We start from the raw sequence: 15,736 nt of genomic DNA, 5'->3' as shown, positions 1-15,736 counted from the left end.
CTTGAAGAGGACCGGGACATCAGGCATGCCATGACACGCAAGTGAACTGGATTTAAATGAGGGAGCGCCAGGCAAAGTCTCTAGCCTCACTCTCTCCTCTGGAGCCATCTTGGTCCAGGGGCCAGATATCGATCAGGATGACTGAATAAGGCCCTGGATGCAGTGGGAGACCTTGGTCTTTTTAAGCTAAGGTCTTGTTCCTAACTGGAAACGGAGTACGATGGAAAGAGCATCTCAGATTGTCATCCATCTACTCTGTCTATGTCTTGTGTCTACCTAATTATTTGCATGTTGTCTCCCCCATTAGAATGTACGCTCATTAAGGACAGAGACTATTTTTTTCTTTTCTTTGTAGCCCCAGCATTTAGCACACTATGCCTGGCACATAGTAGGTTCTTAATAAATATTTGTTGACTGACTAGATATCATAAATTTTGAGTCAGATGACCTAGGTCTTAATCTTGATTCTGTTACTGATGACTCCTGTGACCTTGGGAAAGTCACCTCTTTTCTCTGGGCCTCAGTTTCCTCTTCTATAAAATCAGAGGATTGGATTTAATAACCTCTGAGGTCCCTTCCAGCTATAGGTCTATAATCCTATAACTAGGTGCTAAGTCTCCTCCAGCTCCGATTCCCATGACTTCCCAATCACAGTACCAAAACTAGCAACAGCCTACTGGAACACTGGACAGCTAGGTGGCACAGTGGATAGAGTGCTGGGCCTGGATTCAGGAAGACCTGAATTCAAATCCAGCCTCAGACTCTTACTAGCTGTGTGACTCTGGGCATGTCACTTAACCCTGTTTGCCTCAGTTTCCTCACCTGTAAAATGATCTGGAAAAAGCAATGGCAAACCACTCCTGTATCTTTACCAAGGAAAGCCCCAAATGGAGTCATGAAGAGTCAGACAAAACTGAAACAATTGAACAACATTGGAACCCTAGAAAACACCAGCAGCTTGTCAGCTAACATCACAATCAGATGTATCGTTTTGGACATAGCTAATGAAGGAATTCGTTTCTCTTGACCAAACATACATGTTTGTAATAAGGGCTTTGTTTTTCTTTCTCAATGAGAAAGGAACAAGTGGGATGAAGAGAGGGTAAATTTTCATCGATTGGAAGTTTAATTTTAAAAATAAAATAAACATCACTGGTCAAAGTCATTTCCTGCTGTATAAGCTCCCTATTGGGGTGGAGAGATCCCACTTCCTTGGCTCCCTCCCCACTCCTGACCTGCCTGGAGCCATTACTCATATTATCAGCTGCACAATTCCTGGTAGGAAAATCATCCAGGGCCAATGCCTCCGCAGCTGCTGAAGATTAAGAACAAAGACTCCACACAGAAGAGATTAGCTTTCTGTGCTAAGGTAGCCACACTGAGGCATGGGCTTCCTGGGTGACAGCTTGGGACGAGATTTACAGTTAGGAAGAAGCCAGGCTCCTCCCTCCCAGATTGCCAATGCAGATCAGGGGGTAGGGGTGTGAGCTCAATGCCTCAGGCTTTCAGGCCCAGGAATCTGGATGAAAAAGTAGGGGGAGATGTTATAAAAGCAGGAAAGTGAGTAGAATTATTTGTTCTCACAGTTTGAGCAGCACTGTTATTATTGCATGTTTCCTTCTCCCTAGACCCTATGATTCAGTTGAAAGAGCGCTGATCTTGGAGTCCCTGGACTGGAGTTCAAATCCTGGCTGGCTCTGCCACATATTATCTGTGTGATCTTCAGCCATTCAATTAATTTCTCTGGGCTTTGGCTTTCTCATTTGTAAGATGACAATGTGTATAGATTTTGGAGATCATTCCCAGGAGGAGATAATGCTCTTCAGCTATTTACAACATGCTAGCCTGCACCTTAGGGTTCCTTCTATGGATTTTGAGTCTGAGACTGGGTTCAAAATTCAAGTCCACACTTTCTAGCTGTATTACTACTTTCCCTTTCTGTGGCTCAGTTTCCTTACCTGTAAAATGGGAACAATAATACTTATTCTCACAGGATTGTAGTAAAGAAAGTGGCTTAAAACTCTTTAAGTGCTACATAAAGCTGACTTATTGTTATAGTAGTTAATTTTAAAAGTGTCTCATTACTCACCACTCCAGGAAAATGTTTATTATTCACAGTTGATTTCATGGCATGGAAAAATAACTAGTAAATGTATGTACCAAGCTTCTGTTTACACATATATTCCCAAGACTCATAAGTGTTTTTCTTTTATCAATAAATAAAAATTCAATTATATTTTACTCATTGGATTAAATTTTACCTAAGGGATTAAATAAACATTTACTAATAGGATTGTCATGCATTTTATGCTACTGATAGGCAAATGCCTGTTGACAAGACCCATTAAGGCAGTTTTAGTGCGGACTGATAACTCTGGCAGCAGAATTGTAAATCGAACCACCATTGGTGAATTTGCACACTACCTATATGCTCAGGTTCATCCTGGGGTGCCATGGGACAAACAGAAGCATAAAATACCTGTGGTTCTGTATCTGTCTCCATGGGGATTATAACTTAGCTGATGAGACAAGAATAACACCCATGTCAAATCGTATTCTTTTTACTTAATTGAGCATTATTGGAGGTTTAGATGGAAAAGGAAAGACAGCCAAAGAATAGCTATCTATGCTAAACTAATTCTTTATCATTTCAGCCTACTTTATTAATGTAACATTGCTTCAGAAACTTGTTTCATAGAGAAATTTGAAAACATTTAAAGACTGAAATGGAAATTTTATCCGACAAAAATAAAATGTGCAGTTTGTTGAGAAGAGATAAGACTGTATTAAGGAGATAAAGGCCATTATCTCACCTCCCCAATGATTACTCAGAAAGGCCAGGCAGCCTGGGATAGCAGAAAGAACCCTGGCCTTAGAGTCAGAAGCCCAGGGAAGCCCTGATTCATCACCAGAAATCTGGCCACTGGGGAAGAATTTTATTTTATTTTATTTCATTCTATTTTTTTTTTTTTTTGCTCAGAGCAATTCATGAAAACCATCTCCTGGAGCAAACATACTGCAATCTTCATTGGTGAAAGAAATGCTCAGGCTGACAAAAAGCCCAGATTCCTGATGTACTGAAGCAAATACAATGAAGAAGAGGGCTGTGGGATCTCCAAAGTAGGCGAAGGGTTGGACCAGATGACCTCTTAATTTTAGGGAAGCTTCATGAAATAGTGGATGAACACTGCACCGGGAGCTAGAATATCAGGGTTCCTTCTCTGGCTGTGACCTCAAGCACCTATGACCTCACCTCTTCTCTCTAAAACTCAGTATTCCCATATGTAAAATGTGACGTTTCAATCAGACTTTGATATTCCTTCCGGGTATAATATCCTATGATACTACTTTTGCCAATATTCTAACTAAAATTGTAAAAAAAAATAAGTAGTATGAAAATTTTTGAAATAGCTAATTTCAAAATACCTTAAGTGTTAAAAGACATTAGGGTAAAACATGTTATTTTGCAGCTTTTTTCTGGCTAAGTAAGCAATATAGGTAAAATGTAAAACCAAACTTCAAAAGTCTAATCTACCTTGAATCAATCAAGACTGACTATTCACATGACCCACTGATGAAAAGTAGTGGGGGTTTCAGGGAAGGTGTGGAAGAGACATTTTGTAACAAAATCATCTCATTGGAGGAATGGCTAAAAACAAGTTGTGGTATATGATTGTGATGGAATACTACTGTGCTGTAAGAAATGTTGAGTTGTTGATTTTAGAAAAACATGGAAAGACTTGCATGAAATAATGAAAAGTGAAATAAGCAGAAACAAGAGAATGTTGTATGTAGCAACAACAGTATTGTTCAAACAATAACTGTGAATGATTAAGTTATTCTGAGTATTGTAAATACTCAAATCATCCACAAAGGACCTATGAAGGAAGATGCTGTCCATCTCTGATAAATAGAAGTATGCATAGTATGGTTTTACATATATTTATAAATGTGTCAAATGGTGACCTTCTCTAGTGTGGGGCAGGGAGGGATGGAGAGAAACAGTTCAGAACTTAAAATGTAAAAAAAAAAATAAAATAATAAACAAAGTCAACTCAAGGAGTATTTGTATGTGAACTTGTTGAGACTCATATTCCTCCTTGATTCACACTCAGCTTTAACCCCAGTAAAAAAAAATGTAGTGCACTAACAGATCTGTGACGTTTGAGATAATATATGGAAAGCACTTTGCAAACCTCAAAGCCTAAATAAGTGTTAGCTGTTATTATTATTGTTGTCGTGTTAACGTTATTATTCAACATGTATACATAAATGCATACATTCCTTACAAAGGTGATTTTTAACAAGCATAGATCTAACTGTCACCTCCCTGCTCAGTGAGCTCCAGTGGCTTCCTATTACCTCCAGGATTAGCTATAAACTTCTCTGTTTGGCATTAAAAGGTCTTTACAACCTGAGCCCTTCTTACTTTCCAGACTTCTTTTACTTCACTCCCCTCTACATGTTCTAAGATCTAGACATATTGGCCTACTTGCAATTCCTGAACACAATATTCTACTACCATCTCCACACCCTTGCATTGGTCTTAACCTATGCCTGCAATACTCTGCCCCTTTACTCTATCTTTTGATTCCCTTGGTCTTCTCCAAAACTCAGTTCCAGTCCTTCCTTCTACAGAAGGCTTTTCCCAGACCCTCCAGTTGCTAGTGCCTCCCCATCTCAGATGACCTTCCATCTACTTGGTATGTATTTGGTATCAGCCTAGTTATTTACATGTTGCGTCCCCATTAAAATGTATACTCCTTGGGGACAGGGCATATTTTTGCCTTTCTTTGTATCTCTTAGTACAATACCTGATAATACCTGCTGACTGATTGACTGACTAATGAATTATTGTTGACTAAAGTGTATAGGTTTTTAAAAGCACGAATAGTAATAATAACAGTTTTTATAACTCAATAAACTCCTTTTCTAAATGCTTTCAATTCTAGTTTAGATACTTCATTCTTTGACAGGAATCATCTGTCCCATTTGGCTGGAGCAAAGCCAGTGTTTTAGTATAGTAGAACGAATACTGGAATGAAGTCACAGAACCTGGGTTCAAACTCCAGCTGTGTTACTTATGACCTTTATGATCCTGCCTTACTCACTTAGCCTCTCTCATGGCTTCCGCTTGAACTGGATAATCATTAACCCTTTCTAACTCTAACATCTTATGAATCTATGAGTTCAATCCCAATATGGGCCACGAGTTTAAACTACCTGGTTATTTCACAAACTGTTGTTGTTGAGTCATTTTTCAGTCATGTCCTTCTCTTTCTGACCCTACTTAGAGTGTTCTTGGCAAAGATATTGGAGTGGTTTGCCATTGCCTTCTTCAGCTCATTTTACAGATGAAGAACTAAGGCAAACAGAGTTAAATGACTTGTCCAGGTTCACTTAACTAGTAAGTGTCTGCAGCTGGATTTGAATTCATGAAGAGCAGTCTTTCTGACTCCAGGCCTGGCGCTGTAACTACTGCACCACCAGATTGCTTGGTTACAAAGGGGCTAGGTGAAATTGTGGATATGTCCAAAGCAGACCAACTCTCACTAGGGGAGAAACAATTCAGAGCACATTTTCACCAAACATGGGTTCTACCTTCATCACAGGTATCTTGCAAATGTGAATCTTTGGCCAGAAGGAATGATGAGTAAGGGCATGGATGGTTTATTGCAAACCTGTTCTCCTTACAGGGAAAAATAGGTCAAAGCTATGATGTCAGCACTGGGGGGTAAGTACCAGCATTATTCCCATTGGGCAAATAAGGAATGTGAACACTAAAATGCTAAACAGCTTGCTTGAGATCACGCAATGGGTTAGTTAGAAATGAGATTAAAGCCTGAGGTCCTAATTCTAAGACTGGCTGGCTTTCATCACACCATGCATGCTATGTCCTGGGGCTTAAGGGTACATTCCCCTTTCCTTTACTCCTTTTGCCTTCAGTTCCCTCCCATCCTCAGTGCCCCTGTGGAAAACCCCTCTTGGTAAAGTGCTGGCATTGTGAGTTTCAGTCCAACAGACCCCAGGGGCTGGCACCTCTATTTTCTTGATGTTTCCTACGTCCAAGCCTACGACATAGAACTTCTCCACAGATCCACAGCTGAAACCCTTCTTCGTCCCAGGGTAATCCAGCCAGATGCGGTTAGACACCTCATCATCCTCGCCAATAATGATGATGAAGGCACGGCTATCAGTGGCGGCATCCTTATGCTCACCGGTGGTGATGGTCACATGGTAAGGAATCACTGCAACAGATGGCCAAGGAGCCTGGTTGTGAATGGTGAATAGCAGGTGAGGGGACACAGACTCTCATAGCTGTAAAGCTGACAATAACCCCTGAAAGTCATTTAGTCCAATCCCCTGCCTCTAAGATGGAATTGCCTTCCTGCCTGGTCAATGACTATTTTGTTATCTAGGGAAGAGGATAGAAGACTCCATAAATATTAGGATAAAAGGAGATAATCTTTTTCATTGGTATAGAATAGGAGTCAGAAACTAAGGCCCAGCACTTGTTTTTGTACAGCCTGTGAGCCAAGAATCGTTTTAACATTTTAAAATAAGTTTTATTGCATTTAAAAATATACAAATCATTCTTGGCTCTCTGGGCATATAAAAGCAAGTGTTGGCCCATAGTTTGCCAGTCCCTGGTACAGAATTTTATGTTTTTCAAAATGCTTTTATAGGCCGGTATCTTATTTGATACAATAATAATATGAAATAGGTGGGCATTTGTATAGAAAGGCAGCCTAACATAGTGAAAAGAACATTAGACTTAGCTAGCTATATGACTGTAGGTAAGTCACTTAACTTCTAGAAACCTCAGTCCAATTATCTGTAAATTAGGCAAAAAAAAATTTGCATTATCTACCTCATAGGAAAGCGCTATCCACATAATGCTATTGTTAGTATTGTTGTTGTTAATGGTGTTCTTATTTTTCAGATGAAAGAACATAGGCCTAATGAGTTCCCATGATACCTGGGGTCACACAGCCAGTCTGAGGCACAGCCAGGGATAAGAACCCAATTCCCCAGAAGCTTAATTCAGTCCTCTTTTCACTACTGCCCGCTATGAGCTAATGGACATGAAAGCATTTTGAAAAGCACATACAAGCCATTGTTGTTATGGCTGATGGAATGACTGATTGATCAGAAATGTCTAGAGCTCTTTGTGACGAAGTGAGGCAACGTAGTGCTCATTAAATAGAGCAACAACTCCAAATCAGCTCTTTACTGACAGTGAGTCACTAGCCCCATTTTCCTAGCTGGAAAAGAGCCCTTTTCAGCACATATCCAGTGGGCAGCACCAGCACTGACTAGGTAGGCACTGAATTCCCATTTTTTCCTGCTCCTTCCCCAGCATCTTTCCCCTCTCACAGGTTCTTTCTCCTCCCCTCAGCTTCCCTTCCCCCCCAGAGACAGTGTCTTACATGGACCTTCCTGAACATAATTCACCAGAGGGCCAGTCACAGTATCTATATCGATTTCACTCATCTTGGAACTGAGAGTCATCTCCCAGAAGTCAGCAGGGCTGCTGCAGTTGCTGCTTCGGTCACCTTCATATTCCTGACCAGAAGAAATAGAGGGAAGTTGAAGATCAATCCTCTCCGAGACTCAGACCATTTCCATACATTAAGCCTGTCACCACGGAGATAGTAGAATATAGTAAAGTGGCAGAATATGGTAAAATAAATCCTATCTTTATGGTTTAATGGAGGTCAGGTGACAGAGGTTTTCTATGTAGAAAGAGGACTGTATTTGGAATCATGGACCCTGGATTCAGGTGTTAGCTTAGTCAAAGCACTTAACTTTTCTGGACCCCAATTTCTTCATCAGTAAAATGGAGACACCACCTACCTTTCCTTACTCAGAGTGGTTTTGTTAGGATGATATGAGAAGCATGAAAGCACTTTGAAAAGCATATATTATTATACAAATATGTCATTATTATCATAATTATTATTTTTATAACCTCAACTTCTACACCAGCTGCAGCCCTAAAAATACCCATATTGTTGCTGTGGTGCTGAACCATGAGTGCCCAAGGAAGATCACAAATCACAAGTCAAAGAGGAGAGGAAATTCAGCTTCTTAGATGCCAGTAGACTCCTTGTTTTGGTCAAACCAAAGCCTCCAAGACCACAAGATAATCATTACTAATGCTAATAATAATAATAATCCTTTTCCCCTCTAAAGTAATGGCATCCTCCACACATTATCATGCATTCTGCTTCCATATGAACTCTATCCTGATTCCAAAGTGGCTAGAGCATCCCCCATTATTTTGTATTTATTTACAAACTTTTGCATTTGCTTTTCTGTGGACATGTTGCTTTCCCTCCTCCCTCTGCCCTGAGAATGGATTTCCATGAGGTCAAGAAATATGTTTCATTTTGGTCATTGCATCCCCAAACACTAGGTATATCATAAGTACTTGAGAAGTGCTCATTGAATTGAATTTTGCATGGGAAGTGACCTTACTTTAAGCTCAAGCAGGTCCCATCAAGCTGAAAAGTTCTGAATACAGACCTGGCCACAGATTGCCTTCTAAGGATCGATCAGGGGTTCATCACAGGGGTGACCAGAGTCACCAGGAATGGGGACAGAGTAGGGTAGCTCAGTAACACATTCACTGTATTAAATGAAATCAAATTACATTAAGTCATTTAATAAAGCATGAAGGATCTGCCTCATCAGAGGGAGTACTCTCCCACTTCTCATGAAGTCCTGGGAAATAATGCAATCATTTTCACTGATCCTGAGCTTTGGCTTTCACATTTTTGATGCTCATTTTATCTTCAATCCATCCCTGGGAGATAAGAGGAACAAAAATCATTTCTCTCATTTTAGAGATGGGATTCACAGTTGGTTGCAGAAATGAAACAAGACATTTGAGTATCCTGGGCAAACAGCTTGAAGGTTGTCCTCAGTTGAGTAGGGGTAGGGGGAGAAACAGACATTCTAGGATATCAGTTGTTGTTGGTGGAGGGGAACAGGTCAGGGAATGGAAGGGGCTCCCCAAGCCTGCCATCCAGTAGTTTCCTATTTTAACTAATTATTCTTGCTAATTTAGCTGTTGAACAATTCTAAGTACTGTCAGCACCCTCCAAATTCAGCACACCTGGGGAAAGCCCTCATCGACCCACCCTAGGTACAATTCTGTATAGACTTGAAGTTATTTGCCTAGGTAAGTACGAAGAGCTAGAGCTTGGTTATTTTGATTTGTCTATTCAGCGGTGATGGGGTTGGAGTAGGGCAAGTTAATTGTGAAGCCAGGAATCAGAATCCTAGGGACAGGGAAGCAACCAATGGGCGCCTCCTCATTCCACCAATGGAAGGCAAAGGGAGATGCTGGAAAGGCAATGGCTGTAGGGAGAAGGGTTCTGCTTCCTGCTCTCACTGCTCCCCACCATCACCCCCAAACCAAAACATGGCAAAATGTTGATGTATGGGTTTACAGTACTTTAAAGAGTACTAAGAGCTCTAAAGGACCTTAGAGATCATTTAGGCATGGTATTCTTAATCTTTTTTTGTCTCATTGACATCTTTGTCAGTCAAATGAAGCCTGTGAATCCCTTTTCAGAATGATTTTTTAAGTGCATAAAATAAAATATATCGAATCACAAAGGAAACCAATTGTATTTAAATTGCTTCCAAAATGCATATTTTTAAAGTTCATGGATCCCAGGTTAAAAACTCTTAATAGTCCAACCTCTTCATTATATAGAAAGAGAAACAAGCCCAGAGGAGGGGAAATGACTTGCCCAAGATTTCAGATTAATAGCTGCATTCAAGTCCTGTAGCCAGGTACTTGAAGCCAGGTTTTGTAACTTGGTCAGGGCTTTTTCCACTACACTATTTCCCTCTTTCCACTGCTTCTGTTTGCTGCCATTCCTTTCTTTTCCCTCTTCCCTGAACATCCCTATCCTACATTATTCCTTCTTCCTCCCCCACATCAAAACTCCTATTCCCTCAGTGACAGGCTCACAGTTGCTATCTGTTTAAAAATCCTACTGTATAGTAGAATCTCTGATTCTTCCTAGTCATTCAATCATGGGCAAATAATGTGATCACCAAGCTTCCTTTTTCTCATTTGTAAAATGGAAATAATAAAATTAATATTACCTACTTCATAAGGTTGCTGTGGAAAATGTGCTTTGTGAACTAAAGCACTAAATAACTGTGAGTTAATATTATCTTACAAATATTTTACATCAAGGTGCAGAATGACCTTTAGCACCTCAAGGTGTCACCCTCTTCCATGGGGGTTTCAATTCAATTTAACTCACATTTATAAAGGGGTCATTATGTAAAAGACATAGTACTAGATGAGGAAGACAAAGAGACAGAAATAGTCCCTCCCTTCAAGGAACTTATGTTCTTCTGGAGGATAAAACAAGTATAGAGATAAGTAAATGCAATATAATCTGAGAAGGGAAAAAATACTAATAATATCTTAATCCGAATAAATAAGGTTCACATAGTGGAGATTTTAGAGGCTTTAAGAGATCTATTATGTAGGGAAGATATTTGGAAGCAAAGAAGTCTTTCCAGTCACTCTTGAATTCTTTCTCAGACTATATTCTTCACCTCTATAGAATCCCAGAATGCAAGAGATAGAATAACCTTTGAGATAAATTATTCCAACTTCTCCATTTTACGAATAAGATAATCAAAGCTCAGAGAAGGGAAGTGACCTGCCTAAGTTCACACAGCTGTTCTTCTGATGTCTAGTCCTGTGCTCTTCCTGCTCCTATCTATTTTGATAAACAATAAGCCTCTACTATACAAATAGCAGTGTGCTAGGCATTAGGGGATACAAGTTAGTGAGGCACTATTCTTGTCCTCAGGCAGCTAGGTGGCACAATGGATAGAGTGTTGAGCCTGGAGTCAGGAAGACTCATCTTCCTGAGTTCAAATCTGCCCTAAGATATTTACTATCTATGTAACCTTGGGCAAGTAAGTTACTTAACCTGTAAATGGAGAAGGAAATGGCAAACCACTCTAGTTATCTTTGCCACGAAAATCCCAAAGGGGGTCACAAAAAGTTGAACATTACTGAAATGATTGCACAACAAAATCCCCCTCCCATAGATTACACTCTAATGAGGGATGTAATATATTACAGCCACATAACCAATTAATATTTGATAAGTATATTCAAGAGATGTGAGGTCTAAGGATGATTCCTGACCAGGAAGATCAGAAAGGTTTTCATGAATGAAAGTACATTTGAATTGGACTTTAAAGGATACATAATCAGTCTTTAAGGAAGCAGGGAGAATAGTGTGAACAAAGGGAGAGTGATGGGATAGCATGGGACATAGAAGGATATAGCACAACATCAAGTTTGGCTGAAGTATTGTATACACAGGAGGTGCAATGGGCATGGTGCATAGATAGGGAAATACAATGGGAGTTAAAGAGGCAACTTGAGGTGTGATTTAGAAAAAAAAAATTCTTAATGCTTGTTCAGTCATTTTTCAGTCATGTCTGACTCTCTATGACCCCATTTGGGGTTGTCTTGGCAAAGATACTGGAATGCTTTGTCATTTAATTCTCCAGTTCATTTTACAGCTGAGAAAACTGAGGCCAATAGGGTTAAGTGATTTGCCCAAGGTCACACAGCTACTAAGTATCTGAGGTCAGATTTGAACTCAGGAAGTTGAGTCTTCCTGACTCCAGTTCTGGTGCTCTGTGCACTATGGTGCCATCTAGCTGATTAGATCTATCCAAAATTAAAATTGACTGCTGTGGATGGTAGTGAGTTCTCCTGTATGAGACATCTTTAAGGAAAAATACTTGTTATGTATGTTCTAAGTGAGATTCTTGTTCAAGTATGTGTTGGACTAGATGGAACTTGAGGTCTTTTCCAACTCTTGAGATTCTTTGTGTCTATGATTCCGTAAAGTTATGAAAAGTACAATTGGAAAGGGAAGGTAATGCCATATTGTGGAATATCTTGAGTACCAGAGCAAAGCACTTATATCACCCTGTAGAAGTAGATAATGATGAGTGGGTTTTGAGCAGAAGAATGACACGCCTAGTTTAATAAATAAGGGGATTCACCTAGCAGTGGTGGGAAGGATGAATCAAAAGATTGAGGGATCAGAAACAGAAGGAGGATCTGTTAGCAAGCTGCTGCAATAGCCCAGAGAAGTTCTAATGAGGGCTTAGACTAGAGTGATGATTATGGATATAGAAAGGAATGGATAAGACAGGGGAGAATTTAAAGAGGTAGAAATTACCAGGATTGGAAACTGATTAGATGTCAAGGCAAAGCAGAACAAAAATAAGAGGTAATGTCAAGGTTGTGAATATACAAGATTAGAGGAATGAATTTTCATTGATAGAAATAGTAAAGTCAGAAGGAGATGCAGGTTTTGTTGGAAAGATAATGAGCTCAATTTGAGATATGATGAGTTTCAGGTGCTAGTGAGACACACAATTGGAGTTGTCCTAACTGGAAATACATGTCTGTAGCTCAGAAGAGAAGTCAGGCACAAAAAGATAGATTTTGGAGATAATTTCATATAGGTGAGAGATAAAGCCATGGGAATGAATGAAATTTGTCAAGGAAGGGAAGAAGAGGGCTGAGGACAGTGCCTTCAGGAACATTCTCATTAAACTCCATGGTGCAACAGGAAAGATGATAGATTTGGAATCAGAGCTATTGAGTTCAAAATCTGCCTCTGCCACTTACCACCAATGTGACCTTGAGCAAGTGATTTAACATATTTTGTCTCAATCTCCTTTTATATAAAATGATAGGAAAAGCCTTAATCTAAATGACTTCTAAGGTTTCTTTTAACTCCAAATCTACGATTTTACCATCCTAAGGGGTCATGCTTCTCACTCAGAGTGTGAAATATGTAACATGGGTGGAAAAATCAGTTGTGGTGTGGCAACAAAGTCCTGAGTTTGGGTCTGTCTTCCTATCCTCATAGTACCTTCTCATAAAATAGTCGTTCCAGGCGCCCATCCTCCTTCTTCAAGGACAGCCAGCGTCCACAAAGGAACAGGAACTCATCCTCATTGGTATCATTCCAGATTTCAACTTTCTCCACATACCAATCAGCATACCACTTGCTGTTGTCATGTCGGAGTTTGATCTTATATATGATGCCCAGGTCAGCAGCCTCTATGATGAAGGTGTCAGCCTGCAGAATCCAGACAAGGCATGTCACCAGGAGCAAAATCCTGTGTTCCAGCTACCTCTCGAAGAATATTGTGCAAGGAGCAGGGGCCAGACTTTTGCTAGGAGCACAAAGGAGACCTAGAGCCTCAGAAAAAAAAATGTTCTACCTGAAAAAAATAAAAAGTTCCAAATAATACCTTGCATTCACATGATACTTCTGCTATATTCTTCTAGTTTTTTAAATAGAAGTATGATTTTTAATATTCAGATCACATATCCATTTTTTGCTTATTGCAGCATGTGTCGTAACGTGTTGGTCTAAAACTAATTTCTGTCCAACTGCAATCTAGTTTTCCCAGCAACTCTCATCAAATATGGAATTCTGCAAGTAATTTATGTTCCCTGGTTTGCCAAACACTTGGTTGATGAATTCTATTGATTCTGACTCATTCTTGTCTAGTCTGTTTCACTAATCTATTTTTAAGATTTCACCATTTTCTATTTTTAAGCACTGCGTATTAATTTTGATGATTACTGCATTTTAGTATAATATGAGGTCAGGAAGTGCTATTTCCCCTTCATTCCTATTTTTTACATTATTGAAGTTCTAGATCTTTTATTTGTCCAAATGAATTCAATTATTATTTTTCCATCTCTATGAATATCCCCTTAGTAGTTGATTGTTATAGCATTAAGTCTGTAAATTAATCTAGGTAGTGTCATCATTTTTATTATATTGGTGTGGCCTATCCATGGGCATTGAATATCCCTCCAGTTTTCAAGGTTTTTAAATTTTCTTTAAAGAGTATCTTGCAGTTGTATCTATACAAGTTTTGAATGTCCATTGGTAGAGTAAATGCCTGATCTTTTGTGCACTTTGTAGTTATGTTTAATGAGGCTTCTCTTCCTACTAATTCCTTCTGGAGTTTGTTATTGCTATATAAAGCTGCTATTGGTTTTGTGAGTTTCTTTTATGTCTTGCTACTTTATTAAAGCTATTTATTGTCTCAATTAGTTTCTTTGCTGATTCTCTAAGATTTTCTACATAAACTATTGTTTCATCAGCACAAAGGGATGAACATTTGATGTTTAAAGAACTTTCATACATACATCCTGTTTTGTGAGGGAGGCAGGATAGGTATTATTGCTCCCATTATAGACAAATAATCTGAGGACCCAAAAGGTTAAATGGCAAAGCCTATAGTAACAAAACCAGACTATACACCCAATTTATTGATTTTATGCCTTGGGATCACCCCACTATGTTATTCACTTTTCTCATCTGTAAAACGAGGTGAAATAGTGCAAATCTATAAAGTCCCTTAAATTCCCATTTTCCATCTCTCAATTTTTTGACCACACATGAAAAAGGAAACTGTCCTAACTGGACTGAAAAAATTGGTTAAATGGAGGAGAAAAGGATGAAAAAGGAAAGGGAAAGAATCTTGTTGAAACATAACAGCTTCAAAGAGAAGAAAATGATTCAGAGTCTAAACTCAAAAGAGGCATACAAACTGATTCACAATTGGTGCTTATATAATCAAATACTAATGCAAATACAGTGAAAAATGGAGGAAGGAAGTGGAAATAAAACTATACAAATAAGCACCCTCAGCACATTCCTCATGTGTGCATGTATGGCAAAGACTGGCGCTGCATTCTAGTTGGCACTGCTCGGGCCTAAGAATCAGAAGAAACAGGAACTGTCTGTGGTACTGAACCTACTGAAGCTGCGGAACTTCACAGAGCCTGGAGTGTCCGGAGTCACAGACAAAGAGTGTGTAAACACACTATCCACTATAAACCTTTCCTTTCCTTTCCATGAGGTACACTACAACCTAAATCAGACATCCAGACGTCAGTGCTCCAATTTAGCTTGGGAACTCCCAACCTGGAGTTGAGCTATCATGATTGGTGAGCAAGTTCAGATTCACCCAAATCATTATGTCTAGCCAGCCCCAGATCACATCTTGTCAATTGTCCTGCCACCACTCCTAGAAACCCAGATTTTTACCTCTTTCTTTGCACATAGTAATGAAATAAATATTACTATTATCTGCCTTATGGATCAGCTTACCATGCCTGTGACTTCTCATACCAAAACTCTTGGTCATCACTGTTGGCACATAGTAGGCACTTAAGGTTTTTTTTAAAAATTCATTAAATTTTAGCTACTTCAACAGAGTTACAATATCACTCTTCTAGAAGTATCTATCTCTCATTCCTATTCTGAAACTGTACCCATACAATCTAGAATGGATATCTTACTCTTTACTGGTTATTTGGACACTAGCAGCTTCTTAAAGTAATTTAGAGATAATTTGAGAGTTTCTTTTAGAGCAGTGACTCTTGGTGTCTGCAGTGCAAGTAAACTCTCATCAAGTTTTCTCAGTGAACCCTGTTCTAAAGTTTCTGGTGGTCAGGAAATACACACACACACACATACACACACACACACACTCAAACACACACATACATATATATACTTACATATACATATATACATATATACATATATACATATATACATATACACACATATGTCCTACTCCTGGCCTGGATTTTGGCATTCGTTCAGAGGAAGGTATATTTTATTCA

The 15,736-nt window shown here is 39.2% G+C and overlaps 1 protein-coding gene across 1 annotated transcript in view; it reads right to left on the bottom strand.

Annotated features, from left to right (window-relative positions):
- LOXHD1 (lipoxygenase homology PLAT domains 1) overlaps positions 1–15,736 on the bottom strand; it is a 280,858-nt gene that overhangs the window by 67,074 nt on the left and 198,048 nt on the right. Inside the window, 3 exon segments of the mRNA XM_078151940.1 lie at positions 6,040–6,248; positions 7,431–7,566; positions 12,951–13,160. Of these exon segments, the coding sequence (XP_078008066.1) occupies positions 6,040–6,248; positions 7,431–7,566; positions 12,951–13,160 (555 nt within the window).

This window comes from Phascolarctos cinereus, unplaced genomic scaffold, assembly GCF_003287225.1.
Source record: "Phascolarctos cinereus isolate Bilbo 61053 unplaced genomic scaffold, phaCin_HiC Scaffold_4;HRSCAF=312, whole genome shotgun sequence".
NCBI classification, from domain to species: domain Eukaryota; kingdom Metazoa; phylum Chordata; class Mammalia; order Diprotodontia; family Phascolarctidae; genus Phascolarctos; species Phascolarctos cinereus.
The sequence above is the reverse complement of the archived record's forward strand: the minus strand, read 5'-3'. Positions and strand labels throughout refer to the sequence as shown.